The sequence below is a fragment of the Papio anubis genome, chromosome 19, assembly GCF_008728515.1.
Source record: "Papio anubis isolate 15944 chromosome 19, Panubis1.0, whole genome shotgun sequence".
Taxonomy (NCBI): Eukaryota; Metazoa; Chordata; class Mammalia; order Primates; family Cercopithecidae; genus Papio; species Papio anubis.
This window is the reverse complement of record NC_044994.1, coordinates 948391-972932: the sequence shown is the minus strand read 5'-3', so window position 1 is coordinate 972932 and position 24542 is coordinate 948391. Positions and strand designations below refer to the sequence as shown.

The window sequence follows — 24542 nt, the reverse complement described above, 5'->3', positions numbered from 1 at the left end:
CATTCTGAAGCATAAGCAGGAAATGAATTGACGTTCACTGACTTTCTTAAGCGTAAACTAATTCAGCGCAGAAACCTTCAGGACTTTTTAGTACAGGTATCTGGAATTTTGCGGTGCAGATGAAGAACACGGGTGAGGGGAGTTCGAGGGATCTAAAGATGTGGATTCTGATCTCTGCTTTGGCTCTACCAGCCTACATGATCTCAGACAGAGCCACGATTTCCCAGAAAAGGGTGACTACTACTTGAGAAACATTATCAGCATCCCAGTCGCTGACAGTCCTCTGATAAGGGGCACTCTGGGGTCTGTTCTCTTGTCTGTCAAAATCAGTGGTCCGATTGGACCAGTCCTTCTTGATTATTTTCACTGACAAACCCTCCTTAATACCCTAAGAGGGTATTAAAGAACAAAATTCCTTGGTAATTACTATTTTACCTTAAAAATTTACAGGAATTTCAAAATTCTACTTGATCATGTATCTGCATTTTAATCTAGAAACAACCACCCCCTCGCCCCAATCCCGTGTACAGCTGACTGTCCTGGACTCCAGCACTCCCTCTGCACGCTTCTGCAGCTCCCTCAGCCCAGCGTTAAGTGCTCTAGGGCAGGCCAGCCCACCCAAGGTGCTGTGGCTTTTAAGAGGGGCCTCTTAGGGCAAGATTCTGATCAGCTCCGCTGGGGGAGGGCAGCAGGAGCAGCCAAGCCTGACCAGTAGCAGCCTTCTTGCCAGAGTTAAGCTCTTTGCAGCCAGGGACACCGTCGGGCTCACCACAGAGCCCCACTCCTAAATTCAGAAGCGTGAAAATACACTGCTACAATCAACAGACCTTATTCTGATTTCTCCAGTTCTGCAGGCACTCATTTGTGTGTGTACAGTTCCATGCCATTTTACCACAAACAAATTCACATGACCACCACAAGACACACCTATTCCATCAGCACAAAGGTTCTGCGTGCTCCTTGGCAGGCACACTCTTCCCCATTCCACCCCAAGCACCGATCTGCCCTCCCTCTGAGAAGTCTCATCATTTCAAGAATGTTACATAAATGGAATCATGTGCTGTGCCATCACTGGGAACTGGATTGTTTTCACCCAGCGTAAGTCCTCTGAGAGCTATCTACGTTGTTACATCAAGTTTCTTCCTTTTTATTGCTGAGTAGTATTCTGTGTTATGAATGCACCATAGTTAATCACTTACCCACTGAAGGACACGTGGGTTGTTTCGAATCTGGGGCTACTACAAATAGAGCTGCTGTGAATATTCACGCACACACTTCGTGTGGACCGACGACTGCGTTTCTCTGGGATAAACGCCCAGGAGTGCAAGCGCTGGGTCATACAGGCGAAGCATACGTTCAGCTTTTTAAGAAACGGCCAAGGCCGGGCGTGGTGGCTCAAGCCTGTAATCCCAGCACTTTGGGAGGCCGAGACGGGCGGATCACGAGGTCAGGAGATCGAGACCATCCTGGCTAACACAGTGACACCCTGTCTCTCCTAAAAAATACAAAAAAACTAGCCGGGCGAGGTGGCGGCGCCTGTAGTCCCAGCTACTCGGGAGGCTGAGGCAGGAGAATGGCGTAAACCCGGGAGGCGGAGCTTGCAGTGAGCCGAGATCGCGCCACTGCACTCCAGCCTGGGCCACAGAGCCAGACTCTGTCTCAAAAAAAAAAAAAAAAAAGAAACGGCCAAATTACTTTCCAGAGTGGCTGGACCAGTTTACGTTCCCACTAGCCATATATGAGATCCAGCTTCTCTGCATTTTTAGGGTTTTGTGATCTCTTTATTTTAGCTGTTTCAGCAGATGTCTAGTGACATCCCACCACCATGATTTGAATTTGCATTTTCCTAATGGCTAACGAGGTTTTTTATATGTTCACAGGCTTCTCTGCCATCTGTGTCGAATCTTTTGCCCATTTCCTAAATGGGGTTTTTGTTTCTTTTTACTGTTACATTTTGAGAATTCTATATATAGTCTAGATCTGAGTTGTCAGATACCTGGTTTACATTTTCTCCCAGTCTGTACTCATCTTTTCATCCTCTTAACAGGGTGCTTTGAGGAGCAAAGGTTTTTTATTTTGATTTAGTATAAATTACTGATATTTTACATGAATTGCGCTCTAGGTATCATAGCTAAGAACTCTTCATCCAGCCTCACATCCTGAATTTTCTCCCATTTTCTAATGAAAGCTTTTACATTATGATCCATCTGTGATCCATCTTCAGTTAACTTTTGTGTAAGGTGTGAGATTTCATTTTAAATTGCTTTGCACCTCTGTCAAAACATCAGTTCACCATACTTTTACAAGTCCATTTCTAGATTCTGTTCCACTGACTTACGTATTCATCCCTCTGCCACTACCACACTGTTTTGATTACTGTAGCTACGCATTAAGTTTTAAAATTAGGTAGACTGCTGCTTCTAGTTTTTATTTTTCAAGATCATTTTAGCCATTTTATTTTAGTTCCTTTGCCTTTCCACATAAAAGAATAAGCTTTTTATCTACAAAAAAATCTTCCTGAAATTCTGACAGAAACTGTGTTATACCTTTAGGAACAATTTGACACCATGAGTCACTACAGATCTACAGAACAATCTGGGGAGGACTGACTCACTATGCTAAGTCTTCCAATCCATGAACATGGTAGGCCTTTTCCATTTATTTAGGTCATCTTTTGATTCCTTTTATCAGTGTGTTTGGTGCTCTCCAACATACAGGTCCTATACATATTTTGTTAGATATATTCCAACATATTCCATTTTCTTAGAGCAGTTGTAAACAACAATGTGTTTTTAGTCTTGGTTTCCATGTGTTTGTTGCTAATATACAGGAATACAATTGGCTTCTATATGCTGACCTTGTATCCCACAACCTGGTTTAACTCACTCCCTAATTCCAGGACACTGCTGGGTAGATTCTTTGGGATCTTCTACATGTCATCGGCAAATAAGGTCATTTTTATCTCTTCCCTTCCAACGTGTATGCCTTTTATTTCCTTTTCTTGACTTCATGTATTGGCTAGGATTCAGTACCCCAAGTTTATATATATTTTTAATTTGTATTTTTGAATGATTTTAAAACTTACAGAACAATTCCAAGTAAAGTACAAAGAATTTTCTTTCCAAGTCATGACAGCAAGTTGCAAACATAACTGATTATTCCATTTTTTAATCTTCTACAATGACATAATCCTACTTACAGTATAGTCATCAAAATTATAAAATTAACAGTAATACTTTACTAATCCAGAGACCATTCAAATTCCACCAAGTGTCCCAATAATGTCCTTTATTTTTTTTTTTTTGAGACGGAGTCTTGCTCGGTAGCCCGGGCTGGAGTGCAGGGGCTGGAGTGCAGTGGCCGGATCTCAGCTCACTGCAAGCTCCGCCTCCCGGGTTCACGCCATTCTCCGGCCTCAGCCTCCCAAGTAGCTGGGACTACAGGCGCCCGCCACCTCGCCCGGCTAGTTTTTTTTTTTGTATTTTTAGTAGAGACGGGGTTTCACGGTGTTAGCCAGGATGGTCTCGATCTTCTGACCTCGTGATCCGCCCGTCTCGGCCTCCCAAAGTGCTGGGATTACAGGCTTGAGCCACCGGGCCCCGCAATGTCCTTTAAACAAAAGGATACAATCTGTTCTTTCCTGGTATTTTTTAACCTTTTGAAAACTCTAAGTTGTTTTACAGTGTTCCTCCATTTGAGTTGTCAGATATCTCTCTCCCTACAGAAGAGTTCAGTTTGTGTATGTCTGGCATGTTCATCTCAGAGGGATGCTATGTGCTCACTGCATCTTACCGGGTGGTTCAGGATTCTGACGTGATAGGTCTCATTACTGGTCATGATCACATATTTAAGGCTGGTGTTGGCCAGACTTCTCCAGTGTAGAGTTACTATTCCTCTTTTTATATTTAATAAGTATTTTATAAAGGGATACTTCAAGATTATGTGAATATCTTGTCCTTCACCAAATTTTCACCCACTTAAGTTTAGCATCCATTTCAATATTTATTAGTTGGCAACCTATACAAAGGTAGAACTTTCCCTATCCCTCATTTATGTATTCATTTGTTTCTTTACATCAGTATAGGCTCATTAATTCCTATTTTATTCAATAGGTTGTAATCTTATTTATTTTCATGCTTAGATTATCCCAGATTTGGCCAGTGGACTCAAGTTGGCTTCTACATCCTTCTGATATGTCGTCGTCATTTTTTGAGCATGTCTTTACGTTCTGTCACTACAAGACATTCCAGGCTATTCTTACACTTCCCCTGTCCGTGACCTGAAACCAGTCATTTCTCCAAAGCTCTATTTTCCTCCCAGTGGAGAATAAAATTTGGATATCAAAAGCTAAGCATACCCAATGCTAATCAGCTATCACTGCTCTCAAAATTTCTCCGTGGACAGGGATAAGACATACATGTATATACACCTATGTTCGTACCTATCTGTGTATCTATACTCACTGAAACCATGCATTCATTCGTACCTGGATTCACTAATGCCAACCCAACATCACAGGCTTCATCTTCAAGGACATTACCACCTTTACTTACATGTCTTCCACATGTGGGCCCAACCCCAAGTGCTTTTAATTATTCAGGGAGAGAGAAGGAGAAGCTTAATGATATCTTTAATACCCACTTTACTACCCTATAACAAAACTATGTAAAAATTTTTGTTATCAGTCAAAAAAAAAAGCTGCACCTGTTAAGGAATTAACAACATAATAGGACAAAAAGGTGAATGCAGGAAGAAGGTGAGAAAGAGATGAATAGGGGCAAGAAATGAAGCACACAAGAAACAGATCAAAGTAATCTAATACAACCCTCTATAATTCATTCACAAATATTCTCTAGAAGATCTGACAGTGAGAAGATCCACCCTCTGCGTGAATACCTCCAATAACAAGTATACCAGTTCAGAGGGTTCATTCATAGGTTTAGAACAGCTTTTAAGAGCTAATGCTAACCTGATATTCACCAATGCTATTATTTGCTCATGAACCCTAGTTCTATATTTTGGGCTTAACACAGGATAAAGAACTCCTTTTTCCATATAAAGTTCAGGTATCTGAAGTCAGCTATCGTGCTGTTCTGTTTAGGTTTTCTCTTTCCCTGTCTAATCAATGCTAGCTTCTTCTCTAAGAGTTCTAGTTCTTCTTCCTTGGAACCACTCCAGTGCATCAATGGCTCACAGGAATAAATTATTAACATCATAAATAGCTTTGATTTGGCTTTGATTAAAATTGAAGTTTTAAAATTTTTTTTGGAGATGAAGTTTTTTTGTTTTGCTCTTGTTGCCCAGGCTGGGGTGGAATGGAGCAATCTCGGCTCACTGCCACCTCGACCTTCCAGGTTCAAACGATTCTCCTGCCTCAGCCTCCCGAGTAGCTGTGATTACAGGTGCCAGCCACCACGCCCAGCTAATTTTGTATTTTCAGTAGAGACGGGGTTTCACCATGTTGACCTCAGTTAAGACTGACCAACTCTGTCAAGATTGAGCATGAACAATCAAACAAGAAAGAAAGAAGTTGCATATAAACAATATAAGGAGAAAGAGTGGGCACATAAATATAGGTATACAAGGAATTGAAGCGTGAATTGAATACTGCCAACCATTTTATGGCAATAAATATGATTATTAGAAAAAATCGAAGAGATTCCTAGAAAAATATAACTTACCAAACTGACTCAAGCAGAAGCAGAGTCTGAAGAGTCCACTTACAGTTAAAGACATTAATAAACAAAAACCCACAAAGAAAACACCGGACCACGTGATTTTACAGGCATGTTTCATAATAATGCAAATGAATGCAAGTGAATATAGATGTAGAAATTCTAACAAAAGTTTAGCAAACTGAATATAGCAATGTATTAAAAAGATAATACATCATGTTCACATTAAGTTTATTGCAGGAATGTAAGGGTAGCTAACATTAGAATATCTTTTGTAATCCTAGCACTTTGGGAGGCCAAGGCAGGCAGATCGCTCAAGGTCAGGAGATTGAGACCAGCCTGGCCAACATAGCGAAACCCTGTCTCTACTAAAAAATACAAAAATTAGCCAGGCCTGGTGGCAGGAGAACTGCTTGAACCCGGAAGGTGGAGGTTGCAGTGAGCCGAAATCGTGCCATTGCACTCCAGTCTGGGCGAGAGGGAGACTCTATAAAAAAAAAAAAAAATACAAAAATGAGGCCGGGCACGGTGGCTCACGCCTGTAATCCCAGCACTCTGGGAGGCTGAGGTGGGTGGATCACGAGTTCAGGAGTTCAAGACCAGCCTGGCCAAGATGGTGAAACCTCGTCTCTACTGAAACTACAAAAACTAGCTGGGCACGGTGGCAGGCACCTTGAGAGGCAGAGCAGTGAGCCGAGATCACACCACTGCGCTCCAGCCTAGGTGACAGAGCAAGACTCCATCTAAAAATTAACAATAAATACAATATAATATAAATATTTAAGACAATATATTTTCTTTGCAGTACTGTTTTAGCTGCTTTATACAAGTTTGATAAGCAGTATTTTATATATTGTTTAAGTTTTTTTTTTTTTTTTTTAATTTTTTTTTTTTTTAGATGGAGTCTCGCTCTGTCGCCCAGGCTGGAGTGCAGTGGCCAGATCTCAGCTCACTGCAAGCTCTGCCTCCCAGGTTTATGCCATCCTCCTGCCTCAGCCTCCCAAGTAGCTGGGACTACAGGCGCCCGCCACCTCGCCCGGCTAGTTTTTTGTATTTTTTAGTAGAGACGGGGTTTCACCATGTTAGCCAGGATGGTCTCGATCTCCTGACCTCGTGATCCGCCCGTCTCGGCCTCCCAAAGTGCTGGGATTACAGGCTTGAGCCACCGCGCCCGGCCTTATTTTTAAGTATTTTTAAGTTTCTATTATAATTTTGTCTTGACTCATGATTTAGAAATGTTAAAATTTCCAAATTTATGGAAATGTTTATCTTTTTATTAATAATCTATATTTTAATTACATTAAGATAAAAAATTATGAGCTATAAGATAGGAATTCTTTTTTTTTTTTTGGAGACCGAGTTTCATTCTTGTTGCCCAGGCTGGAGTGCAGTGGCGTGATCTCGGATCACCGCAATCTCCGCCTCCCGGGTTCAAGCAATTCTCCTTATTCAGCCTCCCAAGTAGCTGGGATTACAGGCATGCACCACTACGCCCGGCTAATTTTTGTATTTTTAGTAGGGATGGGGTTTCTCCATGTTGGTCAGGCTGGTCTCAAACTCCCGACCTCAGGTGATCCATCTGCCTCAGCCTCCCAAAGTGCTGGGATTACAGGCATGAGCCATGGCGCCCGGCCAGGAATTCTTAAATTTTAAGATATACTTAATAGCCTAGTCAATGGTCTATTTTTTACAAATAGTCCATGTAACTCCTAGAAAAATGTGCATTTTCCAATTGATGGATATAGGGTTCTATATATTTTTCTTCTTATATTAACGTTAACAATATTACATAAATCTATTTATTTACAAATATCTTGTCTCATTAAGAAGCCCATGAACATGGATTTGTCAATTTCTCTCCACAACTCTATTCATTTTTGCTTAATACATCTTGAGGCTACTTTACTAGCTGCATGCAAATCTCAGAGCTGATACTGACATCTGCATTCAAAGTAGCTATGCCACTTGCTAAGATCACAGGGGGAGCAGGCAGGAAGCATAGAAGTTTTCCCTTCCTTCTTCCCCCTCCAGTAACTCATTTAAAAAATATGTTTATTTGAGAATCTTTTTGTTTTGTAGCAGCAAGAAACCATGGACTATGTAACCTGACACCACCAGAATCATGAGTCTGTTAATTTCCTTTAAAGTCTGACTGTTTCACAAGGATGAACCTTGAGGACAGTATGTCAAATGAAACAAACCAGTCACAGAGAGACAAATACTGCATGATTACACATATATTCAGTGTCTAAAGTAATCAAACTCATAGAAACAGAAAGCAGAATGCTGGCTGCCAGGGGCTGGGGCAAGAGGAAAATACGGAGTTGTTCAATGGATTTAGTTTCAGTTACACAAGATGGAAAAGTTCCAGAAATCTATTGTACAACAATGTTCATACAGTTAACAATATTGTTAATACACACCCACAAGAAATTTATGTTATGGGTTTTTAACACACACACACACACACACACACACACACACACACTTTCATGGCCAGTGAAAAGACATGACAGTTGACTCAATTGCTGGCACTCCCTTTTAGACCAAATAGTAAACTGGGATTTCTACCTGTACTGCAAATAGGAAGGTTTCAAAAATTTGGCGGTAGTCTCTAACAGCATAAAGACATTTCCCAAAGTAACCATCACAAGCTACTCTCTTTTCAAACAACCAAGTTCTTGTCCATCTCTTCTATACTGTCTCACAGTTAACTGAGACAACTAAGGCATCTCTGGATTGTAGCAATTAAATGAAGACGGTGGACCTCTTCAAATCCTTTCAGTTTTCTTCATTTTTTGAGACAGGGTCTCACACTGCTCAAGCTGGAGTGCAGTGGCACAATCATAGCTCACTGTAGCCTCAAATTCCTGGGCTCAAGCAATCCTCCCTCCTCGGCCTCCCAAAGCGCTAGGACTACAAGCATGTGCTGCTACCCAACCTAATTCTATTTTAAAATATCCTTTTTTCTTTATGTTTCTCATATTCAGAACTCCAAATGTAGTTTCCATATGTCAGTCTGAGGAATGGTGCCATGGTGAGTGTAAAAGAATCATGTAAGATTGTTTAAAAATAAACATTTCCAGACCGGCTGAATCCACATCTAGAAAAGAAAGATCTGGGACTCTGAATTTTTAAAAAATTCTTTTTCCATTCCCCTTTATTTACCCAGCTGGGGCTACCATTCTTTTTCTTAAAAGCCATCCCCACCTCCTTGGGCAGAGCCTCTTCTCAGCTCCATCGATGCACTGTCATATCTTAAAATATCTGTAACATGCTTATGTGTTAATCTCCTCAAGTATACCGTAAATTATTCAAGGGCAGACCACATATATTCATCATTGCATGCTCAATACATAGCACAGTATCAGACATGTAGCTGGTTTTCAACAAATGTTTTCTGAACCAAATCAACAACTGTCAAGTACTATGTATAGAAACGCATTTAAAAAATTTTTAGAGACAGTCTTGCTCTGTCACCCAAGCTGGAATGCAGTGGTGCCATTGCAATTCACTGCAGCTTCAAACTAACGATCTCAAGTGATCCCCTTGCCCCAGCCTTCCGAATAGCTGGGACTACAGGCATGCATCACCACGCCCCAGCTAATTAAAAAAATTTTTTTGTGTAGAGATGGGATCTATGTTGCCCAGGCTGGTCTCAAACTCCCGGCCTTAAGCAATATTCCTACCTCAGCCTTCCAAAGTGTTGGGATTATAAGCATGAGCCACAGCACCCAGCCAGAAACACATTTTTTTTTTTAGACAGAGTCTCGCTCTGCCGCCCAGGCTGGAGTGCAGTGGCGCGATCTCGGCTCACTGCAAGCTCCGCCTCCCGGGTTCCCGCCATTCTCCTGCCTCAGCCTCCCGAGTAGCTGGGACTACAGGCGCCCACCACCACGCCCAGCTAATTTTTTTGTATTTTTTTTTAGTAGACACGGGGTTTCACCTTGTTAGCCAGGATGGTCTCGATCTCCTGACCTCATGATCCGCCCGCCTCGGCCCCCCAAAGTGCTGGGATTTTAGGCATGAGCCACCGCGCCCAGCCCAGAAACACATTTTTAAATGACATAATGACTATCAGCAGTTAGAAAAGGCACATCAACACCATCCCAGTTTTCTAAAAATACACATTCCTGAGCCCCCCTGGACTTAGTGAATGAGAACCACCACCTCCACTGGATGAGAACGCCACTCACGGGAAAGAGGGTGTTGAGCTGGTATTTGCAGAAGGAGAACTTTGATTGAGGTGGGTCAGAGACAGGAGGGGAAGGATATTTCAAAAAGGAAATGACATATTTGAAGACACTGAGGTATTAAAAACCAGTCACACTGGAAGAACTCCAAGTGATTCAGTTTTACTGAAATGAATAATTTCTAGGAAAATGGCTAGAAAAGATTCAGAGAGGTGTGTAAAGGGTCGATCCCCAGAAAGCCCAGCATCATAACGCTAAAGAAGTTTAACTTCTTCATAAACATTGTGCAGCACTATTAGAGAGGGGAGTGGAAAACGCACTTGCATTATACAAAAATCACTCCGGATACTATGAAAGCGGACTGAAGTGGGGACAGGAGGGAAACAAGGAGACTGGTTTGGAGGCTTAATGTAATGATGAGGAAAAGCATAGCAGGGCCTGAACCAAGTCAACGTGAACGGAGAAGAAAACGGATTTGAAATATATTATGGGCCGGGCGCGGTGGCTCACGCCTGTAATCCCAGCACTTTGGGAGGCCGAGCGGGCAGATCATGAGGTCAGGAGATCGAGACCATCCTGGCTAACACAGTGAAACCCCATCTCTACTAAAAATACAAAAAATTATTTGGGCGTAGTGGCGGCGCCTATGGTCCCAGCTCCTCGGGAGGCTGAGGCAGGAGAATGGCGTGAACCTGGGAGGCGGAGCTTGCGGTGAGCCGAGATCGCGCCACTCACTCCAGCCTGGGCGACAGAGGGAGTCTTCGTCTCAAAAAAAAAAGAAAGAAAGAAAATTCATTATGGAGGCTGAGCGCGGTGCCTCACACCTGTAATCCCAAACACATCAGGAGGTTGGGGCAGGCGGACTGCATTAGTCCAGGAGTTTGGGACCAGCCTGGGCAACATGACGAAACCCCGTCTCTACAAAAATATCTAAAAAACTAGCTCAGCATGGCGGCATGCACCTGTAGTCCCAGCTACTCAGGAGGCCGAGGCGGGAGGATCACCTAAACCTGGGAAGCGGAGGTTGCAGTGAGCCGAGACTGTGCAGAGCCAGACCCTGTCTCAAAAAAAAAAAGAAAAAGAAAACAAAAAAGAATACATCATGGAAATGGAAATTAGTATTACTTAGTGACGTGGGAGCTGAATGAGGGAAGAATCTGTTTCCGGCTTCAGAAAACGTGTAAATAACGGCACCACTTATGAACATGGGGAAAAGGAGAAAAGGCAGCTGTGGGGCTAAGGCCAGTGAACTGTGTCAGGGAGGAACACTCACTCAGTGTGCAGACATACTGAGTCTGAGGTGGCTACAGGACACCCAGACAGAGATGATGACTTGGATACACAGACCTGTAGACAGAAAAGTCCACGACTGCAGATGAGATTTGGGGTTATAAGCAGAGATGGAAACTAGACTCACAGCAGACGGGATCATTCATCCAAGTGTTACAGTGAGAAGGAGAGAGAAACAGACTCCTGAAGAAATAAAGGCAAAGTAAGGAGGAGACACCCTGAAAATAAAGGAACGGCCAAAGAGGAAAATCGGAAAAATTACGGGGTTAGGAAAAAAGGCACGGTCGGCTGGGCGTGGTGGTTCACACCTGTAATCCTAGCACTTTGAGAGGCCGAGGTGGGCCAATCACTCGAGGTAGGAGTTCGAGACCAGCCTGGCCAACATGGTGAAACTCTGTTTCTACTAAAATTACAAAAACTAGCCGGGCGTGGTGGCGTGTGCCTGTAACCCCAGCTACTTGGGAGGCTGAGGCAGGAGAATAATGTCAAAAGTCACAGAGAAGGAAAGCAGTGGAAAGTCTCTCGCTGCATTTGACAACTGGAGCTACAGTGCTTTCAGAGTAAGTTTCAGTGGGGACGCTGGGGAAGAAGCACAGGCTAAATCATGCATGGTGGGGAGGGTGGAGAGACAAATGGCACAGTGATTCTTTTAAGCCTGTGTGTGCCTGTGCACAGGTAAGAAATGCCCACCCATGCAGGCAAGAAAGGACGTGGGGGCTGGGGTGGGATATAAGGGTTGAGACAAAAGAGAGCGAACCACATTTATACAAAAGGGAAGAAGTTATGAGACAGAAAGAGGCTGAAAACACACAAAACGCAGTGATGAGGAGGAGCAGTGCCCATGAGGAGGATGGGAACGAAGGATTCGGCTAGGACAGAGGGAGGGGAGGCTTCTCTCCTGGGACTTTAGGGAAGGACAGGGGCAAAAGAAAGTGAGTTTCCAGGTGCTAGAACATGAAGCTGAGGTGGTGTTTCCTGATTTTTACAACTTTCATCTGTAGAACTGAAAGCAGGACGATATTCTGAGTGTGGTGAGGGGCTCTGAGAGATGATTCACTCGGTGCAGAGCTGGAGCAGAGTGGCAGTGGAGCTGAAGAGGGCATGAGGACAGCAAGGCGACCCCGAGCCCACCTGACACCGGAGTCCACCCAAGGCACACGCTCGTCTGCCCAAAGGGCAGAGAGGACGAACGACTGACTCTTCCCAAGCTGGAGCTTCACAAAATGGTGAAATTTAAAAATCCACAGTTATTTTTTAAATATAAAAACCGCAAGACAGTTATTAATAGTTAGGTTAGAGGACGACGTAGTATGCTACACTACATTTTTTAATCGAAATTTCAATTCAGTACATTTCCAACTTCACAACACATGAAAAAGTCAACTAAGGATCCTGCTGAAGTCAAAGAGCAGGTGCAGTGGGAGTAAGCAAGTGAAAGCTGGAATGACAGAAAGTAGCCTCAAGGCAGCAGAGTTTCAGATTTCAGAGGGGAACATGACTAAAGGTCAGTGTCACTGGAGCTGAACAGGCCTAGGAACTCCAGAGCAATGAGCCGTAGTTCTTTCCCAGAGACATGAAGTCACCCAGACTGAGGAAGGTGGGAAGGAGAGGGTAAGGAGAAAGACAGTGAACGACTGAAGTCAGGAGAGGAGAGGCGCCAGGGTGGTGTGGGGACGTGCTGGCCCCACAAGCCTTGGAAGAGATCATTTCCAATTGCAGGCTGAAGCGTATTGGCTCAGACTAGAAAATCCTGTGGCCACATGAGCAGCAAGAATGAGCAGTCTCCACGTGAGAGCTCAGGAGAACATGGCTTACTAGGGAGGCGTGTGTGGGGAGGGAGGGGGCAAAGAAGAAGAAGATTAGAGAGAACATGCACTGGGGGCTGTTTCCAGCAGAGCACAGCTCCAGTGGACAACCACTGTGTGGCCCACAGGAGGGAAGCTCGGTTCTCTTAAGGCTAAGTGCTTTTCAATGAGAAGGCATACAGGAAGAGCCTGGTAGCAACGATGATGGAGGGAGGCCTGACACGCACATTTTAAACAGAGTCTCCCTGCAGCCTTCAACTGCAGGTATACAACGTTAAGTCTAAAAGCTAAGGAGACAAATCATAAGAGTTTTATTGATGTATATACTTGAGGATAACTTAAGTTACAAATGTTTTTACTTTAAAATAAAATGTTGGCCGGGCGCGGTGGCTCAAGCCTGTAATCCCAGCACTTTGCGAGGCCGAAACGGGCGGATCACGAGGTCAGGAGATCGAGACCATCCTGGCTAACCTGGCGAAACCCCGTCTCTACTAAAAAATACAAAAAACTAGCCGGGCGAGGTGGCGGGCACCTGTAGTTCCAGCTACTCGGGAGGCTGAGGCAGGAGAATGGCGTAAACCCGGGAGGCGGAGTTTGCAGTGAGCTGAGATCCGGCCACTGCACTCCAGCCTGGGCGACAGAGCGAGACTGTCTCAAAAAAAAAAAAAAAAAAAAGTCTCCATTCCAGTTGAAAAACAAATTATCAGCAGGGCGTGGTGGCTCAAGATTGTAATCCCAGCACTTTGGGAGACTGAAGCAGGTGGATTACTTGAGGTCAGGAATTCAAGACCAGCCTGGCCAACATGGTGAAACCTCATCTCTACTAAAAATACAAAAATAAGCCAGGCGTGGTGGTGCACACCTGTAATCCCAGCTACTCGGGAGGCTGAGGCAGGAGAATCGCTTGAATCCAGGAGGCAGGGGTTTGCAGTGAGCCAAGATCACACCACTGCACTCCAGCCTGGGTAACAGAGTGAGACGCCCTCTCAAACAAACAAACAAACAAAAATCCCATTTAGATCAATTTGATAAAACTAATTACAGGACTCAAATGTAGTGTAGTACATCCAATAACTGCAATTACAAAAAATATATATAAATTAAAGGCAATACCAGGTTGGGGAAGGAGGATGCAAGCAAGGAGACGGTGGCCCCAGAAAGGCAGTGCAAGTGACCTTGTGACGGGAATGCTCCACTGGTCTGCATCCAGACTGTGGTGGTGATCCCAGGAATCTACATGTGATAAAACTGCACGGAACTTACACACACACAAATGAGTGCATGTAAAACTGGTGAAACCTGGACGGACTGTATTGTTTCAGGTTTCCAGATGTAATATTGGACTGTAGCTATGCAAGATGGTACCACTGGGGGAAACTAGGTAAGGGGTATACTCGATCTTTCTGTATTATTTCTTACAACTGCATCCAAATCTACAATTTTCAAAATAAAAAGTTTTTTAAAAAATTAAAAGCATCAAAGCAAGGTGTAAAACTGGAAAATACTGTCTTCAAAACTCATAGTAACATTAGAGAATTATTCTCTCTAGCTCAGTGATTTTCAGAGATTTGGAGGCAGGGGAAGGGCACCTAAGTATTACAATTACTGCCCACACCCGCTATTCCCTGAACACACATCCACACCAGAACTGCCACCGCCATGAGCCACGTTTCAGAGGAAGTGGGTCATATCTTCAAGTGTGCTGCAACTAAAGAAAATGGAAAACCACTCTTCCAGCTACTTATCTTGAAGAACACTTCTAACTGGTAGTAAAGAAAAAAGCATGTAAGAGAAACATAGTATTTAATAGTAATTTATAACAAACATGAACTATTTTGAGAGACTGCTTCTCATTTGATTTGCCCAAAATCAGCCAATACACCTTTCTTGGAAATGTACTTGGTCAACATAAGAAAAACATTCTATTCGTGTAAGAATAAAAATAAGGACTTTTTTTTCCAGTAACTGATGGATTTTTCAGTGGTACATCCAGACCCTAAATATCTTACCTATAACCAATGACTACAAAGTATATAAAAGTATACAGTCTGTCCTTGAACAGAGTGAAATCGTTCAACTTACATAGGAGATCTTAACAGGCAGCACCATACCCTAGTCAACAGGGGAACAACCAGAAACAAGCAAAAACCAGAACATGATCAATCTGATACTGTTTTTCAAGTCCCTATAACAAGGAGCCCTAAAGAGAAAACCTACATTTAGCCCACTAAAATCAAACATAGGGAAACATGCTGAAGCAGGAAGGAGGCCCAATTTAGTATCTGAATAAGCTGCATGAATCAGAACAAAAAATAAAATCACTGCATGACGAATACACCAAAACTCTAGTATTATCATTGTTCACACAATTGTGTGTGTATGTGTATACATCATAATCTAAACGTCCAACAGGGGAACTTATGCAAGAGTGGTATATCCAAAGCCACTGTCAAAGCAATTAAAAATTGTGTTTATAATAAACAAAAGTTTACAATGTACTGCTAAGAAGAGCTACAAATAAGTATGTGCAAGATTCTAATTTTCCATTTAAAATGTTTATTTTTAAAAACTCCAAAGAATATAAACCTGTTATTATTTATTTTTAAATAAGTTTGTTCCTTATACTTTTCTCTGTTTTCTAAGTTTTCTACAGTGAGTACATACTACTCTTATAACTTGGGCAAGGAAAGAAACCAAACTACACCAATAACTATTTTAAGTAAAACTTACAAAGGCCACGGAATAATATGAAAAGGAAATATATATGGATATTATATAGACATCTATAATTACAATTATTTTAAAGAAAGAAAAATTGTGTATAAGAAAAACAGGTTGGTGGGAAATACACCAAAATAATGGTGCCTATGTTTGAAGGATGAAACAATTATGGGTAATTATTTTTCCTTCTACTATTCTACGCCTTTAAATTCTTCTTTAAAGAATGTGTCTTATGTAAACAGGAAAAAAAAAAATATTGTATTTATCAACACTGACCCCAAGCCCTCCTTTTCACTACACCCTGCGTCCTAAAACAAACCAAAAAATACACATGCACACAAACCCACAAGTACTTACATGGGCTTACATCTCTGTATCTGTTTCGATTTCTGTTTTCTGGAAACTTGGCCACTCTATGAGGATAGTCATGGGACTCATTTCGAATTTCCTTAAAATAACAAAAATATATTTTAATATCCCTCTTAAATTTTCCACAGCAAAACATCATCTTCCCAGCCAGTGTAAAATAACATTAAGCACTTATGATATGCCAAGTACTAGGCAAAGCACGTTGTCTACATCACCTCAGTTAATCCTCACAATACTAATGGAAACGATTTCTTTCCCATTTTATCTGAGGGATGAAAGGTTTTCAAAGGTTAAAAATCCACCAAAGGTCCCATAGCTAGTAAGTGCCAGCCCCAGGACTGAACCAAGGTCCTCCAGATGCCAAAGTCTGTGCTCTAGATCTGTTTACTTACTGCTAATGAGGCTCTATTCAATACCTACAAGCAAGCATCAAACTCTCTATGAAGCAGAATTAATGCAACGGAGGTATCTATGGTCAGCCACATCACAGTCAAATTCTGACGAAAACTCATACCATCTACCTAAATTTTGGAGTTTCTACCTGAAAATATTTATTTCTTCATCTTCATGCTATTTAACTGTTACTTTATTTTGAACCCAGAAATATCCTCAAATTTTATTTCTATCATGTTTCTCATTACTTCTCCTTAAAAAAAAAAAAAAATTATTTCTAAAGCCATAAATGTTCAGCAACAGGCCTTGCACGGTGGCTCACGCCTATAATCCTAACACTTTGGGAGGCCAAGGTAGGCGGATCACCTGAGGTCAGGAGTTCAAGACCAGCCTGGTCAACATTGTGAAACCCCAGCTCTATGAAAAATACAAAAATTTGCCCGGGTGCGGTGGCTCACACCTGTAATCCCAACACTTTAGGAGGCTAGGGCAGGGGATCACCTTCAGGTGTTCGAGACCAACCTGGCCAACATAGAGAAACCCTGTCTCTACTAAATATACAAAAAATCAGCTAGGTGTGGTGATGGGCACCTGTAATCCCAGCCACATGGAGGGCTGAGGCAGGAGAATTGCTTGAACCCGGGAGGTGGAGGTTGCAATGAGATGAGATCATACCATTGCACTCCAGCCTGGGTGACAGAGCAAGATTCTATCAAAAATAACATAACATAACATAACATAACATAAAATACAAAAATACAAAAATTAGGCTGGACACAGTGGCTCACACCTGTAATCCCAGCACTTTGGGAGGCCAAGGTGGGTGGTTCACAAGGTCAGGAGTTCAAGACCAGCCTGGCCAAGATGGTGAAACCTCATCTCTACTGAAACTACAAAAATTAGCCAGGCACGGTGGCAGGCACCCATAATCCCAGCTACTTAGGAGGCTGAGGCAGGCAAATTGCTTCAACCTGGGTGGCAGAGGTTGCAGTGAGCCGAGGTCGTATCACTGTACTCTAGCCTGGGTGACAGAGTGAGACGGCAAAAACAAAACAAAACAAAAATTAGCCAGGCATGGTGGTGAGCACCTGTAATCCCAGCTACGCAGGAGGCTGAGGCATGAGAATCACTAAACTCGGGAGGCGGAGATCACAGTGAGCTGAGACTGCACCACTGCAACAACCAGCAGGCCTGAGGCTCATCCGAGGTGCCTTCGGGTTCTCTGCACTTCAACGTGGAAGACATTCTGTAAGGCTGTATCTGCACTAAGCTCTCACTACTGATGTATCCAGAATGGTCAGGTTTGATCTTCCAGGAAACAGTATTCCAAGAATTAAAGGAAATACAGAAGTGTAACAGAAACCAAAAAAAAGCATGCTTTAATGGCAAAAACTAAATTGTGCTTTGCTCACACTATCACATGTAAGAAGAAGCATTTTAAAAGTTAGGTGCCATTTTGTTTATTTGTTTTTATAGAAACAGGGTCTCACTTTTTGCCCAGGCTGGTCTAGAACACCTGGGCTCAAGTGAGCTGCCTGCCTCAGCCTCCCAAAGTGCTGGGATTACAGGTTTGAGCCATCACTGCCAGCCAAGTATCTGAAGTTTTTATTTAGGGAACATGATGCACAAATTTCTAATATATACATTTTTCTGGAGGTGAATGGACTGGTAACAGTACTTTTGCAAGATACAAGACACTGTTATTAGCCTGCAATGTGGAAAAGAAATTTAATTGTATCCCTTTCAAATGGAAAGCTAATTGACTTAATACCATTTACTGGTTTCTGCATTTATCAGTAACACCTGTTCTATCATAAACCAAGTTTCAGCACAGCAGGGGTCTGTTTCTGGATCCTCATTCTACTTCACAGAACCATTTGCTTGCTCTTGAGACAGTATCAAATTTTAGTTACTACAGCTTTGTAATCAATGTATCTGGAACGCAAGTTGACCCCTATTTATTCTCCCCATTTGCATTGCAGTTCATGATATTTTAATTAATTTTGTAGTTTTCTTCATAAAGGTATGCTAAAGGTTAGCATAAATGTATGATAAAGGTTTATTCTCAGAAACCTGATAGGCTTTGTCGCTACTGTAAATGGGATTAAAACAAAATAGAAACCTATTGGCCATTACTAGTGTATAGGAAAGATACTGATTTGCGGGGAAAGGAGGTTTAAAACAACAAGCAGCACAGGACTCCCTCCACTTCTTCTACTTCTGTGATAGACACCCATTTTCCACACTTAAGGCCATCTGTCAGGTGCAGATTTCTATTTTTAGCTCAGAGAAACACACTTCTTTGTGTGCACTATACAAAAGACGGTAGGGCGCCCAGTATAGTGGTAGGGAGATTTAAAATTTACAAAACGCAACACAACAGCCAAGTTCTTGGGGTTAAGAAATATATTCATAACATAAATACATTTTATTTTCTCAGCTAGTAAGATCTCTTGCATTGAGTCCATTCTTTCAAATCTCCAACATTAATCATTTGTTCTTACTTTATAAAAAAATTTCAGTGAACTTAAAAGAACCAGTATTTAAAAAAGCAGCTCCCAGAGATGCATAATAGCTGTTTATTCCAATATGCTCTTTCTCTTTCTTTCTTTCTTTTTTTTGAGGCAAAGTCTCACTCGGTTGCCCAGGCTGGAGTGCAGTGGTACAATCTTGGCTCACTGCAACCTCTGCTTCCCGGGTTCAAGAGGTTCTCCTGCCTCAGCCTCTTGAGTAGCTGGGATTACAGGCATGCGCCACCGTGCCTGGCTAATTTTTGTATTTCTAGTAGGGACGGAGTTTCACTACGTTGGCCATGCTGGTCTCGAACTCTTGACCTTAAATGATTTGGCTGCCTCAACCTCCCAAAGTGCTGAAATTACAGGTGTGAGCCACCGCGCACAGCCCCAATATCCTTTCTTTCTTACTAAAGGTATCTGCTTTTGCTTTTGGACCACAATGAGCCCAGCTGAAAACTATCTGTCCCAGCCTCTAAGGTCCTGTGACAGTCTGGCCAATGGGAATAAGCAGAAACCACTGGGCTGGGCTGCAGGAAAACGCTGACAAAGAGGACTGGCTCCAGGTACCTTTGTCCTCACTGCTGCCTGCCTGGAACACAGGTTTTGCTGTCGGGGTGAGGGGTGGGAACAGGCAGGAGCCATCCTGTGACAAGGTAAAATGTACATTCCTAAGAAAGCTAAGCAGAAATATCAGCATTGGGTCATGGGTGACATCAAGAAGCCACAGTAAGAGCCCTGAATTCTCTCTCCAGAATTCATATCACATGAGAAACCTAAACTCCTATTTGTTAAATCAGTTACTGATGAATTTTCTTTCCAATGTAGCTAAATTAGGTCTGTAACTAATATACACAGCAAAACCAAATCTCAACAACTAGATCTGTCACTGATGAGGCATTTTCAGGAATACCCAAGACACAAAACTAAATAATTTTATAAGCACACTGGCCGGGCGCGGTGGCTCCCGCCTGTAATCCCAGCACTTTGGGAGGCCGAGGTGGGCGGATCACGAGGTCGGGAGATTGGGACCATCCTGGCTAACACGGTGAAACCCCGTCTCTACTAAAAATACAAAAAAACTAGCCGGGCGTTGTCGCAGGCGCCTGTAGCCCCAGCTACTCGGGAGGCTGAGGCGGGAGAATGGCGGGAACCTGGGAGGCGGAGTTTGCAGTGAGCCAAGATCGCGCCACTGCACTTCAGCCTGGACGACACAGCGAGACTCCCTTTCAAAATAAAAAAAAAAATGTATTAAGTTCATTGCATAAGCTATAAAATATATTGTGTCTGTCTAACTGGCACTGGGAAAGCAGACAGCTGAGCTGTTCGCTGGGTCTATCACGTAAGGCAAAGCCAGCTCTACTTGTCTTCTGGTGCTAAAACTTTCCCCTTCAATCACAGAGACATTCCGACTGTTTCCTTCCGGGCACAGCAGCTCCCATCTGTAATCCTGGTGTTTTGGGAGGCCCAGGTGGAAGGATCACTTGAGGGTAGGAGTTTGAGACCAGCCTGGGCAACACAGTGAGACAGCAGTTCGGCCAAAAAAAAATGTTAATTAACCAGAGATGGCGGTGTACGTGCGGAGTTCCAGCTTCTCGGGAGGCGGAGGCAGGAGGACTGCTTGAACCCAGGAGTTCAAGACTGCAGTGAGCTAGGATCCCGCCACTGCACTCTAGCCTGGGCAACAAAGTAAGGCCCTGTCAAAAAAAAAAAAAAAAAAAAAAAGAATGTTTCCCATCAGCAGTGAAGCCTGTTAATCCAAGGTTTCTAAGCCTCAGCACTACTGACATTTTAGGCTGGCTAATTTTGGCTGGGGGGGGGGGAGCCAGTGGGGGCTGTCTTGTGTATTGCAGGATGTTAGGAAGCAGCATCCACGGCCTCTACCCATTAGATGTCAGCGGCACCCCTCCCCGCATCTGTAACAACCAAAAATCTCTCCAGACATTGCCAAATGTCCTTCGACAGCAAAATCCATCACGAACATACCTCCCACCAACACGCAGCTGAAAACCACGGTTCTCATTTAATACCAAACCACACCTTTAATCAAAACCAGATCTAAATGGCAGGAATCTTTGCTTTAAAGTATAATGTAACCAAAAGTTTTAAACCTAATTCTTTTTAATATGATTTCTGCTCAGAAAAAGCAAGGAAGAATTGAGTCACTAGTTAATTTCTTTCTTAGTGGCGATGATCCAAAACGTAGGCAACTCACAGAACAAAGATATCTTTCACAATTATTTATAATGTTGAAAGGCTTTAAATAAACTAAATGTCTAATGACAAAGAAAAGACTGGTTGAACAAATCGTGGTATATCCAACTGAACAGCATGCAGCTCTTTTAAAAACAGGCCTCATACCACACTGGTAGTAGCATAAACTCACAGTCTCATGGAAAGATAACATATGACATAAACAAAGGAAAAACAAATCAGTAAATGGAACTGAGCTATTATTAATACATGCTATTTGGTTAAAAAAAAAAATCCATTTAGCTCCTTAGCTGTATCTGAAATTTATACACATGTGCATTGCCTACATTAAGACCACCCACCACCTCTTTTTCCAAAGTCGTCTAACTTTTGGGACATTATGAAATGGTCCATTCTAATCAATCGCCTTACAGCTTATCTCTAGGCCCAAAGATTTTAAATTCTAAACACACCTACTTTTTTTTTTTTTTTTTTTTGAGACAGTGTTGCTCTGTTGCCAGGTGGGGTACAGTGGTGCGATCTCAGCTCACTGCAACCTCCACCTCCTGGGTTAAATGGATTCTCCCACCTCAGCCTCCCGAGTAGCTGGGACTACAGGCGCCTGCCACCACACCCGGCTAATTTTTTGTGTGTTTTTAGTAGAGACGGGGTTTCACTGTGTTAGCCAGGATGGTCTCGATCTCCTGACCTCATGATCTGCCCGCCTCTGCCTCCCAAAGTGCTGGGATTACGGGTGTGAGCCACCGCGCCCAGTCTGAACATACCTACTTTCAATGTGTTTACTTTCTCCTATTATTTCACCTCCTAATATTTTCACATAATACCGTTTAATCCCTCTTGAAATTTTATATATATATATCTATATATATAGATAGATATATCTTGATACATATGTATGGCTTAAAATAAGGAACTAAACTGATTCTACTATAGAAGCAATTTTGCTGGGCTCAAATAATGCTGGGTTGAAATGTAAGAGTAAGACTTTCTCTATTCATCCAGGTCCTCTTCATTTCATAAGCAGTAACTGTGCCTAAATGGTACTATTTAAATTTAGGGACTCCAAAGTTTCAGGATTCCTGCTTAAGAAATTCCAACAGCAAACTTCACACAAAGTCATCACTACACTTTGTTCTTCACCGCAACAAGCTTTTCAAGAGGGTCAGAGAATTCAGAAGGTTGTCTTTAAGCAGACATTCGTAGAATCCTCAAACTAACTTGGTGTTATAGGATGGTCTTTAAAGACACTGAGGCCAGACACTGTGAGTCACGCCTGTAATCCCAATACTTTGGGAGGCTGAGGCAGGAGAATCACTTGAGACCAGTCTGGGCAACACAGAGAGACCCCCACCTCTATTAAAAAATTTTAAAATTAGCAAGGCATGGTGGTACACATCTGTGGTTCCAGCTACTTGGGAGGCAGAGGTGGGAGGATCACTTGAGCCCAGGATTTCAAGACCAGCCTGGCCAACACGGTGAAAAACTCCCACCTCTACAAAAAAATACAAAAACTAACCAGGCGTGGTGGTGTACACCTGTAGTCCTAGCTACCTGGGAGGATGGGGTAGGAGGACCACTTGAGCCTGGGAAGTTGAGGCTGCAGTGAGCTGTGATCACTCCACTGCACTCTAGTCTGGGTGACAGAGTGACACCCTATCTTAAAAAAAAAAAAAAAAAGGAAATATTCTAAATAACTGATATTTTTAAAAGTGTAAAATATTTACATTTTCGCAGAACTATTTCTTTTTTTTTTTTTTTTTTTAGACGGAGTCTTGCTCTGTAGCCCAGGCTGGAGTGCAGCGGCTGGATCTCAGCTCACTGCAAGCTCCCCCTCCCGGGTTTACACCATTCTCCTGCCTCAGCCTCCCGAGTAGCTGGGACTACAGGCGCCCGCCACCACGCCTGGCTAGTTTTTTGTATTTTTTAGTAGAGACGGGGTTTCACCCTGTTAGCCAGGATGATCTCGATCTCCTGACCTCGTGATCCGCCCGTCTCGGCCTCCCAAAGTGCTGGGATTACAGGCTTGAGCCACCGCACCCGGCCCACAGAACGATTTCTAAAACCCATCAGTCTCCTAAAACAAAAATATAAGAAGTATCATTTAACCTTTTCATCACACATTAATTTCAGCCTCAGGGGACTGTTAAGTAAATACAACTCTTTATCTCTATGTGGCCACAAAGTGCTTTTAGTTTCCGTGTGACTTCCTTGGAGAGAAACGAGGATCTTTACCTTTTTTTTTTTCTTTTTTTTCCTGGAAGCCCACTGAATTTCTGATACCTTCACCCCTCACCTTTTTTTTAACTGTGTGAGATCTTCTGCAGTATCTTTACCTTTTAATAAATTAATATATATTCACTGTTAGACCTGAGGACTCCACTGATGAGCCAAAAGGAAAACTGGTCAAGTCTACTACCACGAGATTCAGAGATAATCTAAACTTCCCGGATTTTTCACTTTATGGTTGAATCAATAAACCTTTCATTTTTTTAATAAACATGGGACTATGTAAGCATATTATTTATATACCCGCTTTAATCTCTTAAAATAAAGATATCTTTTCCTGTCAATACAGTTTCATCATCATTTTTAAAGACTACTGTCTTAGTCCATTTGGACTACTGTAACAAAATATTAATACCTTAGGCTGGGTAATTTATAAACAACAGAAAATCATTTCTCTCAGTTCTGTGGCTGAGAAGCCCAAGATCAAGCTGGCCACACACTGGGTGTCTGGGGAGGGCTTGCTCTTTGCCTCAAAGATGGTGCCTTCTTGCTATATCTTTACATGGTAGAAGGGGAAGCAGGCTCCTTCACGCCTCTTTAATCCCATTCATGAGGGCTCTGCACTCAAGACCTATCATCTCCCAAAGACCCCACCACTTACTACTACTGCATTGAGGATTTAGGTTCCAATATATGAATTTTTGGAGGGATACACATTCAGAGCATAGCAACTACAAAATGCAAAATCTTTTGTTATAGAATACGCTATCATTTTACCCAATTCCATCGGCAATTAAATTTCAAAAACTTCACGATTACTAGAAACAATATGATGAATATCCTTAGACATTATTATACATACTTCTTCAACTTCCTGGCACTTCTTTTTTTTTTTTTTTTTTGAGACGGAGTCTCGCTCTGCCGCCCAGGCTGGAGTGCAGTGGCCGGATCTCAGCTCACTGCAAGCTCCGCCTCCCAGGTTCCCGCCATTCTCCTGCCTCAGCCTCCCAAGTAGCTGGGACTACAGGCGCCCGCCACCTCGCCTGGCTAGTTTTTTGTATTTTAGTAGAGACGGGGTTTCACCGTGTCAGCCAGGATGGTCTCGATCTCCTGACCTCGTGATCCGCCCGTCTCGGCCTCCCA

The 24542-nt window shown here is 42.8% G+C and overlaps 1 protein-coding gene across 9 annotated transcripts in view; it reads right to left on the bottom strand.

Annotated features, from left to right (window-relative positions):
• The window catches only part of PTPN2 (protein tyrosine phosphatase non-receptor type 2), a 97624-nt gene that overhangs the window by 56501 nt on the left and 16581 nt on the right, over nt 1-24542 (bottom strand). For 8 of the 9 annotated variants that reach the window (XM_031658668.1, XM_031658667.1, XM_021929917.2 and 5 more), the window contains exon 2: nt 16042-16132. The exons of the other annotated variant lie outside the window; for it this stretch is intronic. In XM_031658668.1, coding sequence (XP_031514528.1) covers nt 16042-16132 — 91 coding nt within the window. The remainder of the gene's footprint in view (nt 1-16041; nt 16133-24542) is intronic. 9 annotated transcript variants of the gene reach the window in all.